This window comes from Cetorhinus maximus, chromosome 18, assembly GCF_964194155.1.
Source record: "Cetorhinus maximus chromosome 18, sCetMax3.hap1.1, whole genome shotgun sequence".
NCBI lineage: Eukaryota > Metazoa > Chordata > Chondrichthyes > Lamniformes > Cetorhinidae > Cetorhinus > Cetorhinus maximus.
The window spans coordinates 27303986-27326805 of record NC_135896.1 but is presented as its reverse complement, the minus strand read 5'-3'; the positions used below and the strand labels follow the sequence as shown (position 1 = coordinate 27326805).

General features: G+C 38.2%; 1 protein-coding gene across 3 annotated transcripts in view; it reads left to right on the top strand.

Annotated features, from left to right (window-relative positions):
- The window catches only part of slc38a6 (solute carrier family 38 member 6), a 49385-nt gene extending 35791 nt beyond the window's left edge, over positions 1–13594 (top strand). For all 3 annotated transcript variants that reach the window (XM_078562265.1, XM_078562263.1, XM_078562264.1), the window contains 7 exons: positions 982–1032; positions 4595–4674; positions 5464–5564; positions 5664–5788; positions 7867–8011; positions 9986–10080; positions 11199–13594. In XM_078562265.1, coding sequence (XP_078418391.1) covers positions 982–1032; positions 4595–4674; positions 5464–5564; positions 5664–5788; positions 7867–8011; positions 9986–10080; positions 11199–11291 — 690 coding nt within the window. In that variant the 3' untranslated portion in view covers positions 11292–13594. The remainder of the gene's footprint in view (positions 1–981; positions 1033–4594; positions 4675–5463; positions 5565–5663; positions 5789–7866; positions 8012–9985; positions 10081–11198) is intronic.
- The last annotated feature ends 9226 nt before the right edge of the window (positions 13595–22820 follow it).

Below are 22820 nucleotides of genomic sequence, written 5' to 3'. Positions count from 1 at the left end.
AGCCTCTGGAGCAATAAGGTTGAGAAGCACCCCCCCGCCCACTGTTCTTTGTTCATCAAAATAGGTGTAAGTATTGTGGAATGAGCACTTTCCATTTCAGGCATCTAGCATTAGCATCACTTTTTGTCAGCTATAGTGTATTTAAGTTTAGAGTTAACTGCCTTCTCAGCTGCCCTAATAAAATGTCTTTGCCTCAATCAATGTGACATTTTTTACATTTCCAGCACTACGTTATCCAATTGCCTCCCTGAGAGATTGCAAATTGGGTGTAATTTTGTGTTGAGCTCACATTCATTAGCAACTGAATTGAGACTGTCCAAATTCATTTCACATAGGGCCCAAAATCTGGACTAGATTCAAGCTCATGTTCCAAAAGTTTGACTTGTTTTTGAATGAAGCAGTTTTATAGCTGTATAGAGCCTACAGATGGAATGTGTTAATGTCATAAACGGTGTCTACTTCATCTGCATTTGAAGGCATTTATTCATTTGCAATTCAATTGACAGAATTCTTGTATTGCAATGTTTTTTTAAATTAATTTATACTTTCTGGAATGTTCAAAATTGTAAAATTGCTTCATTCTGTCCCTAGGCCAAGGAGGGGAAAGAATCAGCTGCTCTTGATCTGCTTTCTAGTGACTTTGGGTTGAAAATGTGTGGATGTTGGGATCAGACGTGGCTGTGATTATCCCACTCATTGTATGGGCTTACATGTCAAGATAGTTAGACATTTTTATTGAATCGTTATTGGCACCCGAGCCTGTAACATTTCCCCCAGCATGAGTTACAGGAGAAATAGTGAGAAACAGGAGGATATTTATATATGTTAGTGATTTCAAATGGAAGAGAAAAATCTACATCATTGACAGTAACATGTTAGATGGTCAACGAAGGCTGTGTACCAGGTTGAAAAGTTAAATAGACAGCCGATGATGTAGGGGCCTTGATAAAAAGTAAATTTATATTTTTCTTCCTGGTTTAGAACTTCAATTCCGATGAATGTAAGCCAAAGCTTCTACAAATTTCAACCAAGGTTTGTACTTTGTTTTTAATAGTATATACAAGCCAAACAACTGTTCACTGGTACAGAATTTAAAATCATCAGTACAATTAATCTTCCAGGAAATATTGCATTAATAAATGTCTGGCAGCTCCTGATCACTTCAATCCGCTTATAGTCGTTGTTTGAACAGCAATTTCCAAATTATCTATATGGCACATATCTGGAAAAATGTACAATTATATTTTACGAAACCTAAAGCTGTAGATTTAACGCGATGAAATGGATTGGGATCACTTAGTGATCCACCTAAAATCCAGCTCGAGTGATGTATGCATGCTGAATGACAGTGGTGATCTAAATGACAGGTTCCAAGAATGTTTTGATGTAATTCTGACTGGACTTGATATAGAAATGTTCTAGCATATTTTTAAAAATATTTATTCATGGGATGTGGGCATCACTGGCAAGGCCAGCAATTGTTACCTATCCCTAATCACCCTTAAACTGAGTGGCTTGCTAGGCCATTTCAGAGGGTTGTCAAGAGTCAACCACACTGATGTGGATCTGGAGTTACATGTAGGCCAGGCTAGGTGAGGATAGCAGATTTCCTTCCCTAAAGGACTTTTGTGAACCAGATGGGTTTTTACAGCAATCAATGATAGTTTCCTGGTCACCATTACTAAGACTAGCTTTATATTCCAGATTTTCATTAGTGGAATTTAAATTCAATTAGTTACTGTGGGGGGATGTGAACCCATGCCCCAAAGCATTAGCTTTGACCTCTGGATCATTAGTCCAGTGACATTACCACTACGCCAGCATCTTCCTGTGGTCTAACTTTTTTTTTTAAATTCCAGTGGAATTGGCTTACCTTGTGCCTTAAGCCAAATATCTGATGCACTTCCAGTTGTGACTTCCATCTTATTTAAAACCATTTCTTGAATTGTAATATCCACTCTGGTTCTCGCACTGAATATTACTGCAACAAAAAATTACCATAGGTTAACATAAAACTGCAGTATTTAATTATTGATTTTAAAATCAATGCAAGTCTGGCTTTTAAGTCACTTGATACACAGTTCTCGTAAAACTCCTGTCAGAACTTTGTGCATCAGCATAGGTAGAATATTATTCAGATACAAATTTAATGAGGTGCGCAGGGCATTCTTGAAGCAGGGATGTCCCATTTTGGGCATGGCCCAACTTTAATTTAGAAGGGTTCTGATTGGAAAACCTAGTCTAAAAACTATTTAGACATGATACAGCATCTCTTCATTCTGGAGAAGGGTTGAATCGAATTACTCCATGATTTTCCTCAATGCAAATGTGGTCTTATACTACTTGATTTATTTTTTTTCATCTACAAATTGCTATTTTATGTAAAGTGCCCTGAAATAGAAAAAAAATATACAAAGGCACTCCTTAGAAACGTAAATCTGACAAAAAATATCAAGACCTGAGCCCAAAAAAGAGAATGGATTAAAACCTTGGCCAAAAAGGTGGTTTTTTCAGAGTGTTTTGAAAAGAGAAGCAAGAGACAGAGCTTGGGGATTGCATGTGAAGGAATGGCTGCTAATGGTGTTACAAAGGGATTTCGGGTTGATCGAGAGACCAAAGTTGTAGGAATGCAGAATTCTTGAAGGGTTAAATAGATGAAGAAGACTACAGAGATGAAGGCTATGGAGAGATTTGAACACTGGGATCAGAATATTAAACTTGAGGTTTTGATGGGAATGAAAACCAATGTTAGTGAGTGAAAGAGTGATGACTTAGTGCATGATAGAATATGGGCAGTAGAGTTTTGGATAAAATGAAGTTTATGAATGTTAGAGGTTGGGAAGTCAGTCAGGATGGCAGTGCAATAGTTGAATATGGATGAAGGTATCTGGAGTAGATGTTATGATGTGGCAGGTGGTAATTGCAGGCTGACTAAATCCCAAAGGGAAACTTGGCCAAGCTATCACAATGATTTAAAATTTGTTTTTATTACGATAAGGTATGTGTACTGAAATCAGAAGTAAAGATTCCATTGCCACTTTTGGAGATTTTAAATATTAAATTAAAACATTTATTAGCAAAGGAAAACTTAAACACACGATTACAGTTACACAGTTGAATTTAATCCTTTTAACATTTCCCAAAAGGTTCCTACTTGGCTAGGCTCACAAATAAATGCCCTTTTCCAGCAACAGTCCCTATCGATTCTTTAATCTATAAAATATCCAGTAATGTTACTGCAAGCCACCCACTGTTGCTACAAGGGAGGTATTTCACAAGCTTCTCTTCCCTCTCGCTTGACAATGGAAATCCAAGGCTTGTAACAAAACCTTGCTTTCTGGAACAGCCAGACACTTCTCTGGGGTGGCTAGAAGTTGTTTCCTTCACCAAGACTCTGCTCGCATAGCACACTCTTCAAGATCACATGGCCACACACATCGTACAGCTTTCTATCTTTCCTTAAATACATTTTCCCCTTTTCATCTTTAAACCCATTGTTCTTAACTATCTTTTCAAAATTACTTTTCCCAGAATCTAAAAATCTTTTATGTCGTCTTTATGGCCACCACTTTTGGGGAAAAATTAACTTTGCTTTATGTATTTGATTTTTGCCTGTTATAAAACTTCATTTTTCCTCTTTGAAATTCAGTAACCAAAAATTCACTCCTCATTTACCTCCTAATGCAAATTCCTATTCATGTTATATTTACTGGTATCCCATCTTGGCTCACCCATCTCCATTTCAAAAATGCCTGCTTTATACCTAGGCCTTTGATTTAAACCATGCAGTCTGACTGTCTTCAGTCTAATTAAATTAGTCTCTCGCACACATACACACACTTTTTTTACAATGGGCTGAAGCAGGGGCAATGATTACTGATGCTACAACAGTGCAAGTGTGGAAGCCTTTGTGATGGATTGGATATGGAGTTGGAAACTCAGCTTGGAGTTTGATTCAGCCTGATACAGTGGGGAGATGGAATCTGTGGCAAAAGTACAGAATTTCTGCCAGGTACCAAAGATGATAACTTCAGCTTTCCCAGTGTTTAACTAGAGGAAATTGCAGCTCATTTGAGTGTGGATTTCTGACCAATCCTAGGCATTAGAGTGTTGAAAGAAATTGTGGAGATTCATAGTTTGGTTTTTCCTCCCTAAAACTGTCTGCCTCTCTATTTTTCTTTCCTCATTTAAGAGGCTTATTTAAAATCTACTTCTTTGGCCAGGCTTTTGGTCACCTGTCCTCACATCTCTTTATTTGACAGTGTCAATTTTTCTTTTGATAGCTCTTCTGTGAAGCACCTTTATGATGTTTTGCTGCATTAAAGGCATTATATAATTGAAATTGTTGTTGAGGGTAATGGCAATAGTTTTGAAGGGGATGGGGACAGTCCGTGAGGAATGGGAAACCATTAAAATGTCAACTAGCATGGAGGCCAAGAAAAAGTTGTTTAGTCAGCAGTCGGGTGGGAAAGGGGTCAAGAGTGCAAGAGGTGGGTCTTGCAAACAAGCTGGTTTGATTAAACCATAGAAAAACATGAAGACCAATTTTATCCAGCATTATATTCTAACATTGCAATATTTTATCATTTTGTAGAGTGCGTATGCAATTCCAATCATGGCATTTTCATTTCTTTGCCACACGTCCGTGTTGCCCATTTACTGTGAGCTCCGAAGGTAAGTGGAGGTAAGGGCCTGCAAAGTCATGTGGTGCAACAGGTCTCTACTGATTTGCTACAAGTTCCAGTTGGCTGAGTGTATGTCACTCTTCAACACTGAAAGCAACCTGTCATTCTGGCCTCCTGTGGAAATTGGTGTCGATCCAATCTATGTAATATAGTAAACTCCAGTCATCTATACTTGAAGGCTTAAATTTGTTGTACTGAATAGCAACCATTGCTCCTCTATCAAAATATTCCAATGTTATCCCATATCCATTTTAATTGCTTACTTTTCTTCCTCAAATAGCATAATTTATTCATCCTTACTAGTTAGTTTGTGAAAAGAGTGTCCGGAATAGATCATTTAAGTCTGCTGAGTTGAAGAGTCATTGGTGATTGTATGATAGTGGGCATGCAGCTTGAAGCTGAGGCTGTTTTACTAAAAATTGTTTTAATTCTCATATTCCTGCCATTGATTAGTATAAACATTCATTAAAAGTGTAGATTTATATCTTTTTAAATATTTTAGCTTGCATGTACAAATTTAATGCTCAATTTTTAACACACTGAAAGAAATGAATGTGCAAGTTGATGGGGATAAGGCAGGGGAGTGGGACTAGGTAGAATTCTCTTTTAGAGCCAATGCAGACTTGATGGACTGAATGGCCTCCTGCAATGTAAAGATTCTGTGATCACTATATTGTTTTGTTTGTTATAAGCTTGGGATTCTTGCAATTGTGACTGCTCTGCTCATCTTGTAATGAAGCATGTGCTACACTAATGTATTTGGATTTCTTTTAACCAGGCCTTCAAAGAGCAGGATGCAAAAAGCAGTTAACATAGGAATAACTCTGAGTTTTTCAGTCTACATGCTCTCCGCCTTGTTTGGCTACCTGACATTTTATGGTTTGTGTTGAATATTAATTAGAACATTTAAAAGTTGCTCCTATAGACTGCCCAAAACTTTTAAGGTTTTCTTGCTGAATTTTGCTTTTTTTCTTTCAGGAAAAGTGGACTCTCAGTTGCTGCACAGTTACAGCCAGTATCTGCCACGAGACACACTCATCATGTCTGTTAGAATATGCATACTCTTCTCTGTGCTTCTAACTGTGCCTCTGATCCATTTCCCAGTGAGTTTTGGCAAATATGTGATTATCTTTTGCACTTAAATACAATTTTGTTCTTCATTTTAAGTGTAGCTTGAAACAATCTAATCCAATCAGCCTAACATGGTGCGAAAACTGAAATTTGCATCACTTCTCCTGTAGCCTTTTCCATTAGCGTTGACATTTAAATCACTACTCTTTATCCTAAAATCATGGCATTAACAAGGACCTTTACACCCTCCCCCAGCTTTATACATTTGATCGTTATCACTGGACAAGCTAAGCATCCTTCCCTGACTTATTCCAGGCCTCCCTAACCATTGTTTCATACTCTTACACTCTCAGTCCATCCTGGGCCAGACATTTCAAGGTCTTATGGTTTGTATAGGCTAAATCATTAGACATAATTTTGAGCTAATAGTGTTTTTGCCCCTGGAAGTACTGATGTTTTGTGCTGTGGTAAAGGGACATTCGAGACATCTTAATCAGCTTGGACATTACAGTTGGACCCTGAGTGAGACACCTATTCAAGGTGCTGGTCATTATAAGAGTAAGTGAGGAAAACCACCCTGGTGCTGCACTTCCATAACAGTTTCAACACCAATCTACTGTAGAGAGAGCCACAAAAAATATAATCTCAAATAGTTATGGAAAAGTAGTTTAGAGAAAAGAAAAATTGACAAGATTTGTATCTTACACAAGTACTTAATTCCCTGGGACATCAAGCAAAAAAGTAATTTTTTTAAAAATTGAGGTTTCTAGGCCTGAATCTTCAGGGAGCGGGGGCAGGGCCCGCTTACCGAGGCGTAAAATGACGAGTGGTGACGTCAGGCGTGCGTCCCAGCAATCACCGCGTGTCATTTAGATTTTCAGTTCAGTCCGAACTGTCAAAGGCCAATTAAGGCCATTTAAAAAGGCAATTAAGCAATTACCCGAGCCCATCCAACCTTCAGGTTGGCGGGCAGGCGAAGAGCCCAGGCGGCCTTCGCATTTTTCATGGAACCTCATCCATGGGCGGCATGAGGTTTCATGAATGATTTTAAATTTTCACCAATTTTTATTAAAATTAATGCACATGTCCCAGCTCATGTGGCAGTTTCACATAAAAATTATTTCTCTGCTTTATTAACCTTTTAAAAGTTAAAACTAGTCTCCCTGAGGCACCTCTGCCTCAGGGAGATCTCTGCTCTCTTTCACGAGCGTGCATGAAAGAGTGCGCTCCCGACTCGAGGAACCCCCACCCACCCGCTCAGGGAGCACACAGTGCTTCCGGGTGCGTGTCACGCAGGGGAGGGGGGGGCCTTATTGGCCTGCCCATGCAAAATGGCAGCGCGGACCCGATTGGGGGCACCAATCACCCCACCCCCACCCCGACGGGGGGAAAATTCTACCCTTAGTCAAGAACGTCATGAGAGAAAAGAAATTAACTGGTGATTAATAATACAAATTTGTCTTTCAGAATAAGGTACATAATATTTTTACTTGTATCAATCGTATGATGTATCACTTCAATAATTTCTTTGTATTGAAGCAATGACCAAACTATTGTCATGTGTAGGCTGCAACAGGATCGGGGCAAGTGCCAGAAATAACAACTGAGATAACTGACTACCCATTAGCAATTCTATAGGGGATCTAGTTTTTAATGTGATCTCCGTGCTTTTGGTAAAAAGTAAAATGTGGATGCTGCAGCGGTAGTTTTAAGGTTTGTTTTAATAAATATGACACTTTGCATGAGCTTGTAACTTAATGTTAACAAATTGAAAGAAAATACTTTCCGAGATGGGTTTATGATTTAAAACAAAAACAGAAAATGCTGGAAAAACTCAGCAGGTCTGGCAGCATCTGTGGAGAGAGAAACAGAGTTAACGTTTTGAGCCCCTATGACTCTTCTTCCGATTTAAAATGTTTTATTAGACTCCATATATAAGGCTCTCTTTTATGTTACGTTAGTGTTTATAAGCTTCATTAACTGGGAGCCTATTTTTTTAAAAAAACCAAATACTCTTTTTCTGTATAAATTATCCCATGTAATGCTCGGTCCAAGCAAGTAGCATCCTAAAGAGCATCTGTTTATCATTGATGTTTCACTTTTTTTGCAGGCAAGGAAAGCCATTATGCTGCTATTTTTTTCAAACCGCCCCTTCAAATGGTCACACCATATCGCTGTCACACTTGCTATTCAGGCATTGATTGTGCTATTGGCAATGTATGTGCCAAATATTCAAAATATCTTTGGTGTAGTTGGTAAGTTCACTTAATTTACTTCCAGCTTGATTTGAAAACTACCATTACTGTGCAAGGGTAGAAACTGGTAAAGATGTAAATCCCACTTAGCTTTTTTAAGCCTCCTGAATCAATTAATCATCTGCTCTTTATGAAATGTAACACAGCAAACATGTAGGGCAGTGAAAGGCTTTGTTGGGGCACCTGTGATTTTCAAGTGTGTGAATGATGAATGCCAGGGACTGTGTGGTGCATGTAAAAATCCTCTAAAGAAGGTACTGGTCTGGCCTATGCTCCCGTCTCAGCCCAATTGCAAGTAACTGTTGAAGGATTTGCCATCAAGTTAACAACCATTAAGTCTAAAGACTGCAATTTCCTTGTTACATGATCACTGAAGTTTCTATTTATGTTCCAATGTTGAACATTGTCCATCTGAATCATTGACTTTTAAATTAAAGCTGCCATGAGGTACTTTGAATGTGAGGAATCATAGAAACATAAAAATTTTACAGCGCAGAAGCTGGCCATTGGGTCCTTGATGTCTGTGCCAGCTGGAAAAAGGCTGTCCAACTCAATCCTACTTTTCCAGCTCTAAGTTCATAACATTAGGTTACAGCACTTAAGTTCATATCCAAGTATTTTTTAAATGTGAGCATTTCTGCCTCTGCTAGCTTTTCAGGCAAGGAGTTCAAGATCCCAACCACTCTGGGTGAGAAAAGTCTTCCCAAACCCCCTCTAATCTTTCTGTTAATCACTTTAAATCTGGGGCAGCTGGTTAATGACCTTCCTATGGATCCTTCCAATCCATTGTACAGGCTCCTCATAATTTTGTACACCTCGATTAAATCTTCTCTCAGCCACATGTTCCAAAGAAAACAATCCCAGCCTATCCAACCTTCCCTCATTGGTAAAATTCTCCATCAATCACAACAGCTTTAGGCTTTTTTAATTCAGTATTAAATTAAAAATTCAGACTGTTTTGGGGTCTAATGTCTTGGACCTTGGATAATTTGTAACATTAAGACATTAACGTTAGATAAACACGAGTGGGAAAGGAATAGAAAGGTATGGGTTAGATGAAATGCAGTGGGAGAAGACTAGTGTGGAACATAACACAGATATGGGGAAGAATTTTCCTGTTGGCAAGCGGGGGCGGGGCTCGCTTGCCGATGCGCAAAATGATGCCCGGTGACATCGGGTGGGCGTCCCGACATCACCGCGTGTCATTTAGATTGACAGTTCGGTGGGCACGCAGCTGATGCGGCTGCGTGCCTGCCGAACTGACACAGGCCTATTAAGGCCATTAAGAAAGCTATTAAAGCTGTTAAGAATGCTGCCCGTCCAACCTTAAGTTGGACGGGCAGGCGAAGAGCCCAGGCGGCCTTCGCGTTTTTCATGAAACCCCATCCACAGGCGGGATGAGGTTTCATGAAGCGTTTTAAACTGTAATAAAAATTTATACTTTGACATGTCCCAGCTCATGTGATAGTGTCACATGAGGGGGCATGTTTTAAAAGTGTTACAAACCTTTATTTGAAACTTTAGCACTAAAACAAATTTCCCTGAGGTGCCTCTGTGCCTCAGGGAGATCTCTGCGCTCTTTCACGTGCATGCGCGAAAGAGCACAGGGAACCTCTCAGGAAATTCTCCCCCCCCTTCCCGCACAGGGAGCACACAGCGCTTCCGGGTGTGCGTCATGCTGGGCGGGCCTTAATTGGCCCACCCACGTAAAATGGCGGCACGCACCAATCGGGTTCGCGCTTGCTCTTGCCCGCCCCCGCACAACCCCCCTAATGGGGGAAAAATTCAGCCCATGGATAATTTCGCCAAATGGTCTGCTTCTGTGTTACATATTCAATGTAAAAATTCAGGTTGCATGCATAGTTCAAAGCTACCTTTTTGGATAGCTTTATTTTTTTTGCTGCAGCTACATTTCACAATGTGAACTGTAATTCTATCATTTTAAAATTTAAAATCCTTTCCCTATTTCCTCAGGTTCCACTACCTCAACTGCTTTACTATTTATCTACCCTGGACTCTTTTATTTGCAAATAAGCAGAGAACCTTTAAAATCCTTGAAAAAACTTCAGGTGAGTTTTGAAGTAATCAAGTATTTGTCTTAGACTATGGCTGGCTTTTAGTAGTTTTGGCTTTCTTTAATCACCTTAATGTGATAATGTTCCAGTCCACTAGCCAATACTAAATTGGCAGAACGGAAATTAAACCAAAATTATCTTGTACATATCTATTGAGAGTTTGAAGGCCGCCTTAGTTTATTTCATAGCTTTTTTTCATTTTGGAACTTATATCAGAGGGATTTAATAACTTTGTAAATTGTCCTTTCTCCATTGTTAGAAAGGAGTGAGGATGGGTGCTGTCTATATCGCCTAATTTGTCACGTCATTCACATAATATTTTCCAATTTTTTTTTTAAAACTAGTTTTTGCAGCAGTCCTGTCTGTCACCGACACTTGTTTCCTTTTGAACTAAATGGACATGGTCAGGATAATGTATATTAGCCCATTTTATTGGCTTCCATATTTGCCTACATAACAATGGTATATTGCTTTAAGTACCAAAAATGGACCTCAACAGATTGAAACTAGCATCACCATATGGGAAGCTTTAAAGACACCTGCCCTTTTAATGATATATTGCTTCATCCTCCTTCCCATTGTTCTCAATGCTTTTAACAGAATAACAGGCCTCACATGAGTGAAGTGACATTAAACAGTACCATCACACTCCTGCCTGCAGAACATAGGAAAATAGCAATGTACCAACTGGTAGCAGAGGGCTTCATTTTTTTTTCTCTGAAGCTCAAGTGACACTACACAGATGTCGCTGGCCCAAGTGCATAGTATCTCACATTTCAAAGGAAACTGGGTGTACATACAAATTTGATTACCAGTGTAACCCTTATGGCTTGGGGTAGTATGAGTGCTGCCACATGACTTCAGCATATCCCTCTCTCTTTGCGCTCATTTAGCAGGGGTATTAATCCATTTAAAATCAGTGGGTCAACACTTCTAAAATAGAGGGAGTAATTTCAAACTAGCACTTAAAAATGTGTGCACCACTGGTATTCCATTGTGCAGTCTCAAGGCTGGTGATTTCAAAGCAACGATTAATGGAGGTTTTTCATAGAAATGTGTGATGTTTTATATTTTCTTTCTATTTTATGCGAACTACTCTTTCGTTTTTCCAGGCTCTAGGATTGCTTATTCTAGGCTTCTTGATTGGTGCTATTAGTTTGCCTGTTATCATTATAACCTGGCTGCACAGTGAAAATGTAGCCTAATCAACAGCAGTTGCACATAATGAAACCACAAAGACACTCAGGAAATCATCAGTTGTGCGTTGACATCATCTTTGCAACCATGTACTTTCTCCTGATTCATTGGCAATATGGTGACAAGTGGAATTGCCTTGCTGCAGGCAAAAGAGCAGAAACTGGATCAGGTCTTTTGAATCTCTCAATGGGGGTGTGAATAAAACTGGTGACTGGGCATCCAGAAATATTTTTGCAGGATCAAAAACAAAGATGTTATGCTTTACCTGTTTCTGTTCAGTAACTCCATATTCTCGTTGGGGTGGGGGGTGGGGGGGTTGCGTCAACGCACAGGGAAATCAACTAATTTGAAGTTGTGCTACCATGGAGAAATTTCCACCAGAAGACACATTGCTAACATTACAAACTGAAAAAGAATGTTTTGAAAAGTTTCTATGACTGGTGCAATGCTTTGTAATCTGGATTCAGTTACAGTAAAAATATTGGTTATTTATGATAAGTTTATTTCCAGATATTTTCAAATAATTGTTCAAAATGGTCAGTTTTTTTAAAAAAAAATGTTTAAAACAAGTCCTTATTAATTAAGCAAATAATGAATGTGTGCATGAGATTTTTTAAACTTGTATGTTCATTGGTAAAAATGAAATAAAATTATTGTACTTTGTGATAAGAAGCAACCTAACCTATACTGGTATATTTTGAACTTTGTGCTGCATATCCAATTACTTAATGTGTACCTGTTAGAATCATGACAAACATCTAACGTTTTTAGTTTTGGAATAGTAAACATAGGTAAAAGGGATTTTTAATGTTGTCTGTATTGAATTGGTGTCAATATAGTAATGCTGAACAATTGAATACCAAGGGAAAGGGTGACCTTTGCTCAGATTTGATATCTCAAATTGTTTTTGCTCCAGTAGAATGTTGAATATTAAATCAGTAAAATACGCAGATATCCAAGTGCTGCATTCTAGTCTAACTTTATATTATCATTACATAATGATGCAAATTGCTGATGTGGTTTCAATAGCTTTTTTGGAAAAATCCTTACCTTAATTAATATAGTTTTTTTTTAAAACTGAGTGTAATATGATTAACACTTTAATATTAATCTTGAGGTTGTAAGTAAACTTGTTTTCTTCATAATTGCTCATGTTTAAATGTTTTTGAAGTTATTCTGGTTTGACAGTTAACACCAGGGGATTTTGAATGATCAAAGGCATACAATAGCCGTCACTTGCCACAGATTAATGTTGTTTATACAGTCTACCAAATTAGGTACTGCAAGTAAAACATGGCTGACTGCTGAAGTGCACTAACATTTGACTACTTTTATTCACTTTTTAGCTAACATTTTACAATTGGTGTTATTCTGTGCTTTAAAGACATGGGATTTGTTTTGTACAAACAATATTACTTTGGGTCAGACTTCAAAGTTTTCCAGTTTTGCACAAGTTTAAAGGAAGCAAAACAATGAAACTGCTCAGTAGATTTGACTACTTCATTGCCCCCATGTTTAAAATTAAGCAAAATCCAACTTGCCTTTGATCCTGATAACCTCCCAACTTATACAGTGACAGTCAGTTTCTTTTTTTAATGACCTCCACTAGATGCTAATGATGGTTGCACACTCAAGATATTGTAGCCAATTATGATGTTTCGTCTAATTTGTGTTCACTTATTAGAAGATAGTTTTAAGATACTTTTCGCACTCCTGGTTATTCCATTTGTATACTAAGAGGAAATTTCTTCATTGTTTACATTTTATGAAAAATGCTTATTTTATTGTGAAATCTTGCACCAGTGCAATATTTTCAACTATCTTTTGATTTAAATGATTTTATAACCTGTACAACTGAACAATGCACATGTAGTACCTGTGTTTTTTTTCTTTGTAGTTGTTGAAAGTAAGTCTTGTCTTTACACTTTGAATCTACTGCTCAAAAGAATTTTATTATTGCCGATCTAAATTCCCAGAACGTGTGTATATAAAAAGAATATTAAATGATTGCAGCTTATGTAACTAACAAGTGTTTTCTCATTTGGTATGAAAGGTTCAGATTTGAGTATTTTAAGCCACAATGTTCTATTAATGCAGTATTAAAAATGCAATTCAAATAGTCATATCTTAATACTCTAATCCAAAACACGGTTTTGTTGGTTGCGTTTTTCAGAAGTTTTGTAAACTTTTTTTTAAAAATGGACTTTTCCAAATGTGTTGAAAAATACAGTAAATCCTGTGTAGAAACGATTTCAACACTGAAGTAGTTACTCGTGGATTATTGTAAAAAAATTAAATTTGTTTGCAAGTCTGTAATTTCATACTGTTCTGTGTTGGTAGAAATTGTGCCAAAAGGAACAGTTTCTTTTTAAATGTATTTGGACCTGAAGTGAAACTCCAGTCTTGTTCCCCCTTTCCTTTTTTTAAAAAGGAAGAGTCATTCTGCTTACACCTCCATTTGAAGGTAATAACTTATGCTGGATGCCAGCCTTTCTTCTCTCATTTGAGACTGGAATCGTGAATCTTTGAGAACCATCACAACTGGATCGAAACCTGACCTACTTAACCTTCAGAAGCAAATATTGTAAGCCTGGGGGCTCTGGCCAAGATTCTTTTCTACTTCTCTGAGAGACATTAGGATCAATTGTAGCCCCTGCCCTAAAATTAACTAACCCCATATCAACCAAGGTTTTACCTAATCTTGATGCCTCTGAGCAGCATTTTTTTTGCACAGACCTTTCAAGGAATTTCCAAATTATTTTGTTATAAGTAATTGGCTCATTTATATTAGTCATGTTTGATCATTGGAAATATTGACATCAAAAATGCTACAATTACTTTTTTGTAGTAGAGTGACAGATACTATACACAATTATGTTCTATTTTTATCAAGAAACTGTTCTTGTATTATTGTTACTATTATATAGCATTCAGTCATACTTGATTTGTCCAGGTTTCCAAAATTGATGCTACTTTTGCTATACCATTGGTACTTTCCACTGTCATTTCCAATCTCAATACTGGAATAATACCTATCTGCTGCACGTCAAACAATCTTAAACTTCCACAAGGCTCCATGCCAGACAGTATATTGTATTCGCACACTCATGATCCTCTTCTTTTCTGAAGTTTTGACTTGTGCAGCATTGCACACACGAACATAATACTGTATTTCTACCAATTACAATTTTTTTGAAACATTATAATTTGTTTTCCATACTTTGAAAGTATTAGCACAAATATCTTTGTATGCTCTGCTGAAAAGAATATGTACACCCTTTCCCCTTAGGCTTTTGAAAAATCCAGCCTAAAAGCTCACCGACTCTAGGATTATGGTTTACTAGGCACTGCCCCCATCTCTACTAGCTTAAGGCATAGTGACCAGTGATGAGGCTAGAAACTAGACTGAGGTGATGGGGATGCTGTGTTGCTATAGGGGAAGGTTTCAATTACAGTAGGTTGCTTTATTGAAGATATATATATTATATATATCATTTTAACATCTGCAAATTAAATGCTCTCTTTTAGTGAAATTAGCAGTTCATTATAGTGTCTTCTGAAACTCCTACCAGATATACCATGGCTAACAGTGTACTAACCACAATGCATCGCCTATTGTTTCATAGACAGACTTAAACTGCTTTACAGTCAATGAAGTACATTTGAAGCCTACTTACTGTTGTGTAGGAAATGCAACAACAAATTTGCACTCAGCTCCCACAAACAGTAATTAAATGAATGGCCAGATCATAGAGCCACTTATGGTACAGAAGAAGGCCAGTCATATCCCTGCAGAGCAGTCAGTCAGTCCCACTTGATCCCTGCAGCTGTATAAGTATTTCCTTCAAGTGCCCATCCTATTTTTTAAAATCATTGATAGCTTCTGCTTCCACCATACTGGGCAAAGAGTTCTAGGTCATTTCCACTTGCTTCGTTTAAAAACAAGCTCTTCCTTGCAATTCTCCTGCATCTCTTACCCAATATCTTAAACCTGTGTCCCCTAGTCCTTGTATTATCAGCTAATGGGAAGAGTTTCTCCTTGACTACCTTACCAAAACCTGCCCTAATCTTGTACACCTCTACAAATCTCCTCCTTTACTCCAAGGAGAACAACCTCAGCCTTTCCAACCTAACCTTGGAACTAAAACTCTCTGGAACTGTTCTGGTAAATCTCCTCTGCACCCTCTCAATGACTATCACATCTTTCCTAAAGTACAGTGACCAAAACTTGAAGTAATGTTCTAACTGGGGCTATTATGGATTGCATCTGGGTTTTTTGTTGTAAACTGAAGAATCAATGTTAACCTGGACATTGGGCAGAACCCCACTATTGCTCTTAAAATAGTTCCATCAGATCTTTTATCTCCATCTGGGTGGCCATACGGTGCTTCAATTTAACGTTTAATTATTCCCCTTAGGACTATGTCAAGCGAATGGATGTGTGCCTCATTTCAGTCCATTGTATTATGATTAGGCCAGTGGTTCCAAATGACACGCAGACATTTGTCTTGCATTAAATATTTAATCCTCTGTGTCCCATGAATCAGTTGCTGCGTTTTCATTTTACAAATTAAAAAGCTGTGTTTGAATTATTTAATTGAACTTCTAGCTAGACAGGGATTCAATTGATTTCAACCTCCAGTTTAACAAGAATTTTAATCCTGAACAAATTTTTGAAAGAAGATGGAAGCGATACTGCTCTGGCTAGTTTTTCCTTTTCTGGATTTCCCTAATGAACCAATCTTTTGACCATTGTGTACATGAAATCTTTATGTATCCACCACTTAACAGTGCAACTATGAATGACAGATACCCATTATTTCTGGCTATTTAGAATAAAAGGGGAAAATAAATTATTCCATGCAGATGTTATACTGACCGTTGCAGTTTTTATTTTTGTTTGGACTTTTAATACCATTCATGAGTACAAAAATAATGTACCAAAGTATGATACCAGATGTGAAGAACACTAATGTTTCTAATGTCAGATTCAGTAAAATGGGTACAACTTGTATGGTATATTTATGTTTTTAAAATTTAAAAACAAAATCTAAATGAATTCCTTTCCAAATATGGTCAGTTGAAGTGTCTGCAGAATGCAAGCACATCACAGTTAACAGAGAAAAGTGTAGCTGTTTTGAATATAAATATATTTTAATAGCATCAGCTGTTCCAGCCATACCTCCAGGCTCTGGCTGTGTGTGGTATCTCCATACAATCACACTTGGTACCTCAGCACTTCTGTCCATGAGTCTGTGGACAGAATGGCAGCCACAAGACGCCAGCAAACTATCTGCACCTGGTTTAAATTTGAAGGTTGTTTTACATGATGTCAGAATACTATTGTCAGCACCTAAAGGTCACGGCAGCTTTCATTGTAAGGAAGGAGGCTTTCCATATCTAGAATTCTTCTTACTTTATTGTAGAGGAGCTATAAACCCAAAGAATATGATTAATGGTTTCAGCACTTCATCCGATCTTTAAAAATATTCTTTTAAAAACCCCGCCTAGATCACACTGATGGCCTCTAGCACACTTTAACCCTTTAAGTGTACCGGTATGCATTTGATGCATCATGCAGCATTCTTAATCCAACTGTGATGATACTCTTGCAAAAAGTGATGATTTTAGTATTCAACCAAAGGGATAGTTGAAATTTTCTGAATTATAGATGTCTTCAATAATTATACTTTCTAAAATCAGCCAGTTTCTGTAGAGGTTAATTACAACCATATATTTTGAGAGGATGAAACCATACAAGGTTGAGGTTTGACTCTAAGGATTTTGGACTTGTGACGCTAATGCAACAATAGATTGGTTTGTATTTACCCCAGTCTTCTGTAGGATTCTGTTTGATGAATAGATAAATCCAATTCACGTATTATAGCAGTGCATTTTTTTGAAATTCAGTTGATAGTGTAACTTCACCCTCCTATTTGCTCTCAATAGATACACGGAGCTTTTGTTTATCCTTCAAATGATGACCGTTGTAGCCTATGCAGAAAAAGTTGAGGGGTTGGGAGGAAGGTACCAAATGAACATGAATTCTAGTACGAAGATCAAATACTGTACTGACATAATTTGCAACTTATCACATTTTATATTATTTGCAAGGTATTGTAACTTCTACCTAGAGGGTTCCCCGTGTCTAATGGCACAAGAGGCAGCTAAAAAGCATTCGTGTTTATGTCTGTTTCTGTAGCTAGTTTTCCCTGCAACGGATCGATAGAGACAATAGCTTAAAGGGTGCCATCCACATCAAGCATAGCTGACCAGGAGACTCCCGCTCTTACCGCTTGCCATAGGTGTATTGGAAGGATTTACAGGTTGATAATCAATCTGGTTACATTATGAATGCACTTCCCATGGCCATCAAGCCCTGAGTGGGACTCGAACCCAGAGCTTCTGGCTCAGAGGCAGGGATGCTACCCCCTGTGTCATAAGACTTCCTATAAGCTGGGCTGTAAAGGAGGATGAAAATAAAGTACCAAAAGTTAGAGTAATATTAAAGATGTTTTTATTATCCAATAATTGCTGCTGATGGCCAATTTCTCAGTTTGGGATGGTATCCAAAGCACAAAAAGCAACACGATATCGGAAATGTAATTTTACATTTTGCATGTTTCATATGTATTTGCCCATGCAACATTTATCTGGAGCTTCATGTAAAATATGGTTGACTTCTGATGCACTGTTTTATGTGTTGTTTTGATCAGATAGTCTCTAACATGTTTAATTGTAAACTGCTGTAGCTAATCAAACTCCCCCTGTCACAGTTTGACCACATGTGAAACCTGAAACTGAGACACCTACCCGTGGGAGCAGTGAACTTGGTAAGTAAAAGGAATGCAGAGAACTGCTATAAAACATTTCACCCTGCAGAGGATATATCTGAACTAACCTTTAACAATTTATAAGAAGGGAATACTATAAAATATTTATGCAAGAACCTTAAAAAATAGCTTGTGTCTGGGTCAGACCCACTAATAAAGGTTTACAACAGAGAACTTAGATGACATATCCATGTGCATTGGAAAAGCAGACATTACTCAAAACAGCATTAAAATGTTTAATTTGAAATGCAACGCAAGAGAAATTTCTTAATATCTTAGAGGTTACATCAACACCATTTAACTTCTTGATTAGTTGAAATGGAATATAAATTACATGAGAGCACCCGGCTCCCTGCAACATGAGATACCTGCACAGAGTATTAAGTTTGCATACAGTAGTGACCCACATTTTAATCTGCAGCAGTGACTTAAAAGTGTGGAATGTGCTTAGGCTCAATTCCAGAAGAACTAATAGCCTGTGCCATTACTGGGACTGATTTTTGTTCAATGCTAGGGTGGTGACTTAGTCAAAAACAATAATTTGAGTTGGGTATTTGTGACCATAGAGGCACAAATGCTGTCCCAATTAAATTAGTGTTGCCATCAGAATGAGACTTCTGCTGATAGACGTATAACATGAAGGGTCACAAGCCTCTTCCAGTCAGCTAGGGAATGTCATTGGTAGTGACCAGGCAACAGGACCTCCTAGAATCGTGTGTACATTAAGATTGGAAATGAGAAAATGCAAAATAACTTACAAAAAAAGCACTTCTCTCAGACCCTCTGTATCGCTCATAGGTGATTGTGTAAACACAACTTGTCACTTTGTATCCCAACTCCATTTCTTCAATAAGCCTTTAATGCCACTACTCAATTTTTTTTTATTCATTCATGGGATGTCAATGTTACTGGCAAGTTCAGCATTTATAGCCCATCCCAATTAACCTTGAGTAGGTGTAGACTGTGCTATAAGGCAGGAAGTTCCAGAGTTTTGACCCAGCAATGATGAAGGAACGGAAATATATTTCAGGATGTACGTAACTTGGAGGTCGTGGTGTTCCCATACACCTGCTGCCTTTGTCCTTCTGGGTGGTAGAGGTTTGGGTGGTGCTGTCAAAGAAGTTTTGACAGATTCCTGAAATGCATCTTGTGCATAGAAGGCACTGCAGCCATGGTGCACCAGTGGAGGAGGGGGTGAATGTTTATGGTGGTGGTTGGGGTACCAATCAAGTGGGCTGCTTTGCCCTGGGTTGTTTAAAGCTTCTTGAGTGCTGGTGGAGTTGCACTCATCTATCACATTCCTAACTGGTGCTCTGTAGATGGTGGACAGACCTTGGGGAATCAGGAGATAAGTTACTGCAGAATTCCCAGCCTCTGAGCTGCTCTTTTAGCCACAGTATTTACTTAGTTGGTCAATGATGACTCCTGGATATTGATGGTGGGAGAAATCAGCCATGGTAATGCTTTTTAATATCATGGAGATGGTCATTGCCTGGCAGTTCTTTAGCATGCATGCTAATTTATCAGCCCAAGCCTGAATGTTGTCCAGGTCTTGAAGCAGTCCATGCCCACATGCAGCATTATCTGAGGAGTTGCAAATAGTACTGAACACTGCACTCATCAGCAAACATACTCACTTCCAACCTGAAGGAAAGCCATTGATAAAACAATCTATAAAGTGCAAGCTAGGAGTCTAAAACAATTCATATCCTCATTTTTAAAAATGTTTCTAAACTGTTAACATTCTGCTTATTCAAAATACTTTGGAAACACTTGTGATATATTAGAATGAAGTTTTTTTTTGCTGGGAAAAGCAGCTTTGTACTATCTAGAGGTAGTGCTCCAAAAACTTTTAAATAAATCAAGTTGGTGTGTGCATGTGAAGTGTAGAAACGAAGAGCTCAAGGCCTTGTCTGGTAGAACAAGAGTATTTGCGTGCTCATGGCTTGTAGGTGAGAAAACCAACATATTAATCTAAAAACCCCTCTCAGCCAGAAGACTGCTGCTCATTTTGGTTTGACTGCCTAAAAGTTGAGCTTTTGGGAAGGCTCTGTCTGAAGATGTCTCAGCATGTTTAACCAATCATCGGTTAAGCCATACAGATGTGGAAAGTCCCAAATTTTATTGATGATGTGTGCTTAGTTGTGAAGCTACAGTCAGGATGGCAGTGGGAGTGATGCAATTGGCTGTAGCAAAATGCATTTAGCAGGTTAAAATTGGCTACAGTTCCTTCTGATTAATCAATCACCCTGCCTGGAAGAGTATGTGCAACACATCGACATGATGTCAGGATCAGGGCTCAGCTACAATAACCTCATAGTTCCTTACTACTTACTGTCAAGACTCGTACATCAATTAATGGCCACTTGGTTAAAGCGCCAACTATAGAATAGAACCTAGCAAGGATTTAACATCTTCAGGAGAGGAGGGAGAGAAAAACTGACAAATTAAATTAGAACCTGGAAGGTGTCACAAAAGCGTAATAATTCTCATAATATAATGGTGATTTTTTTTGTAAAAGTAGGTTAATACTGGAGTTTGGATCGTTTCTCTGGGTGTATTTGTGTGGGATTTAATTGAATTGGAAACAGCTGGTCTGGCGGCTTTAACTCATCAAAAGAAGCTAGATTTGAAATGTTAAATGTGTAAACGTGGCTGAAGTCTTAGGATGTAAGGCGAGGAGGATTTGCATTTTTAGATAAATCAGGGCAGTTTGACTTTCAAAGAGAAGCTAGGCCAAGCAGTGTGTTTACTTTTCCCAAAGGTTACTGACGATATTAGCACCATGAGAAGATTTATATTATGAGAAAGGTAAAGTTCCAAAGACACATGGGAACAATGGAATTTACATTAAAAAGGGAGAAATGTATATAAAAGAGAATGAGGCTATGTATCAGGGAGGGCATTGTAAGATCTACCAGAAGTGTGATAAGCCTCCAGTATTCATGCATTAAGCCTGATGTCCACAGAAACCGAAGCTGGGAAAAGCCACTTTGAATTCTACTGTCCAGGATATTGTGTTAACTAGCTGGGATCTGTTTGAAATCTATTTTTTTGCCGTTGCCTTAACGGGGTGTAACTAGAAGCCGGATTAATTAGGGATTTTAGGAGTTATTATAGTAGTAATTTGTAGACCTCATATGTGCTTGAAATCTCTTTTGTTAATAAATGTTTAATTTAGTTTTCTAAAAAATCTCAAGTCTTGGTGGACTTATTATTTCTGAATTCGGGGCACGCATCTTGAAATAAATATAAATTGCAAAACCGTCGTGATAACATGATCAAGTTTCCCTTATGGATTTGATCCACCTGGCACACATCATCTGCCGTGTCACAAAGGGAAATGAATATTTAAATACTATTTTTACTTTCCTAATGATAGTGTCAAAGTGTGAGCCTTGGCTCACTCTGCTCTCTGAGTCAGAAGGTTGTGGGTTTATAGATTTGAGCACATAATCCAGGATGACACCTCAGCGCAGTTCTGAAGGATCAGAGGTGCTGTCATTTGGATGAGATATTACATTAAGGTCTTGTCTGCTTCTCGGGTCGACATAAAAGATCTGATGGTGCTATTTGAGGAGGAGAAAATTTCTCCCTGTGCTCTTATTGACACTGAATTCCATCTGCCACATTTTAGCCCATATCAGCATCTATTTACAGTTCTCTTTGGTATAATAAAATAAAAACTACACTGCCAGTTTGAGTGTCATCTGCAATTTTTGACACCAATTCCTCTAGACATATTTCCAATTGTTAATAAATGCGTCAAGCAAAAGTGGCCCTGAAAATGAACACCGAAGGACACCACTACTGTACTTCTAACCATGCTGAAAAATTGGTCTTATCTTTCTCTCGCTCTTCCTTCTAACCTTAAATCCAGTTTGCTATCCTCCCAGTAATTTCATAGCCTTTAATCTTCTGTAGCAATCTCCCATGTGGTACCTTGCCAAAAACCTTCCTGAAGCCCATGCACACTACATGCATTACAATTCTCCCATCTACCACATCTGTTACTTCCTCAAAGGGTTGTCAACCACAGTCATCTCTTTTGAAGTCTATTTTCATTCTACTTAGATACGTGGTAACTCCATCCTTAATTACTTGACAATTTTCTGACCACGTATTTCGGGTTAACTGACCTCTAATTGCCCAGATTAGCTTTCTCTCCCCTTTTTCTAAGAATGGATATTACATTGGCCACTTCTCAGCCCTTCAACACACACCTACACTCAATACAGCTCTCAAGCAGACTTTCTAGGGCATCTACAATTTCCTCCCTCAACTCTTTCCGAATCTAAGGATGTATCCTTTCAAGCCCTGGTGCTTTGACTTCTTAGCCAAATTGGTGCTTGGCCAAATTAGCTGAAACTTTGTATGTGTCATGACGTAAAAACGTACCTATCTTTCAGCAGTTAGAGCTAAACATTAACAGCAATTTTATCATGTTTCTCAAGATTCTGCTATCAGCTCTCCAGGAATCAAATCACCTTAGTGAATAATGCAGTTGTTATAAGAACTCCTCTGCAGGCCTCATACTCAGCTATTGTTTATGCCTTCTTACCTAAGGAAAGATATACTTACCTTAGGAGTGGTGCAACAAAGGTTCCCTAAATTGATTCCTGGATGGGAGGGCAATGGGAAGAGATTGAATAGAATGGGTCTATTTTCTCAGGAGTTTAGAAAAATGAATGGTGACTTCATTGC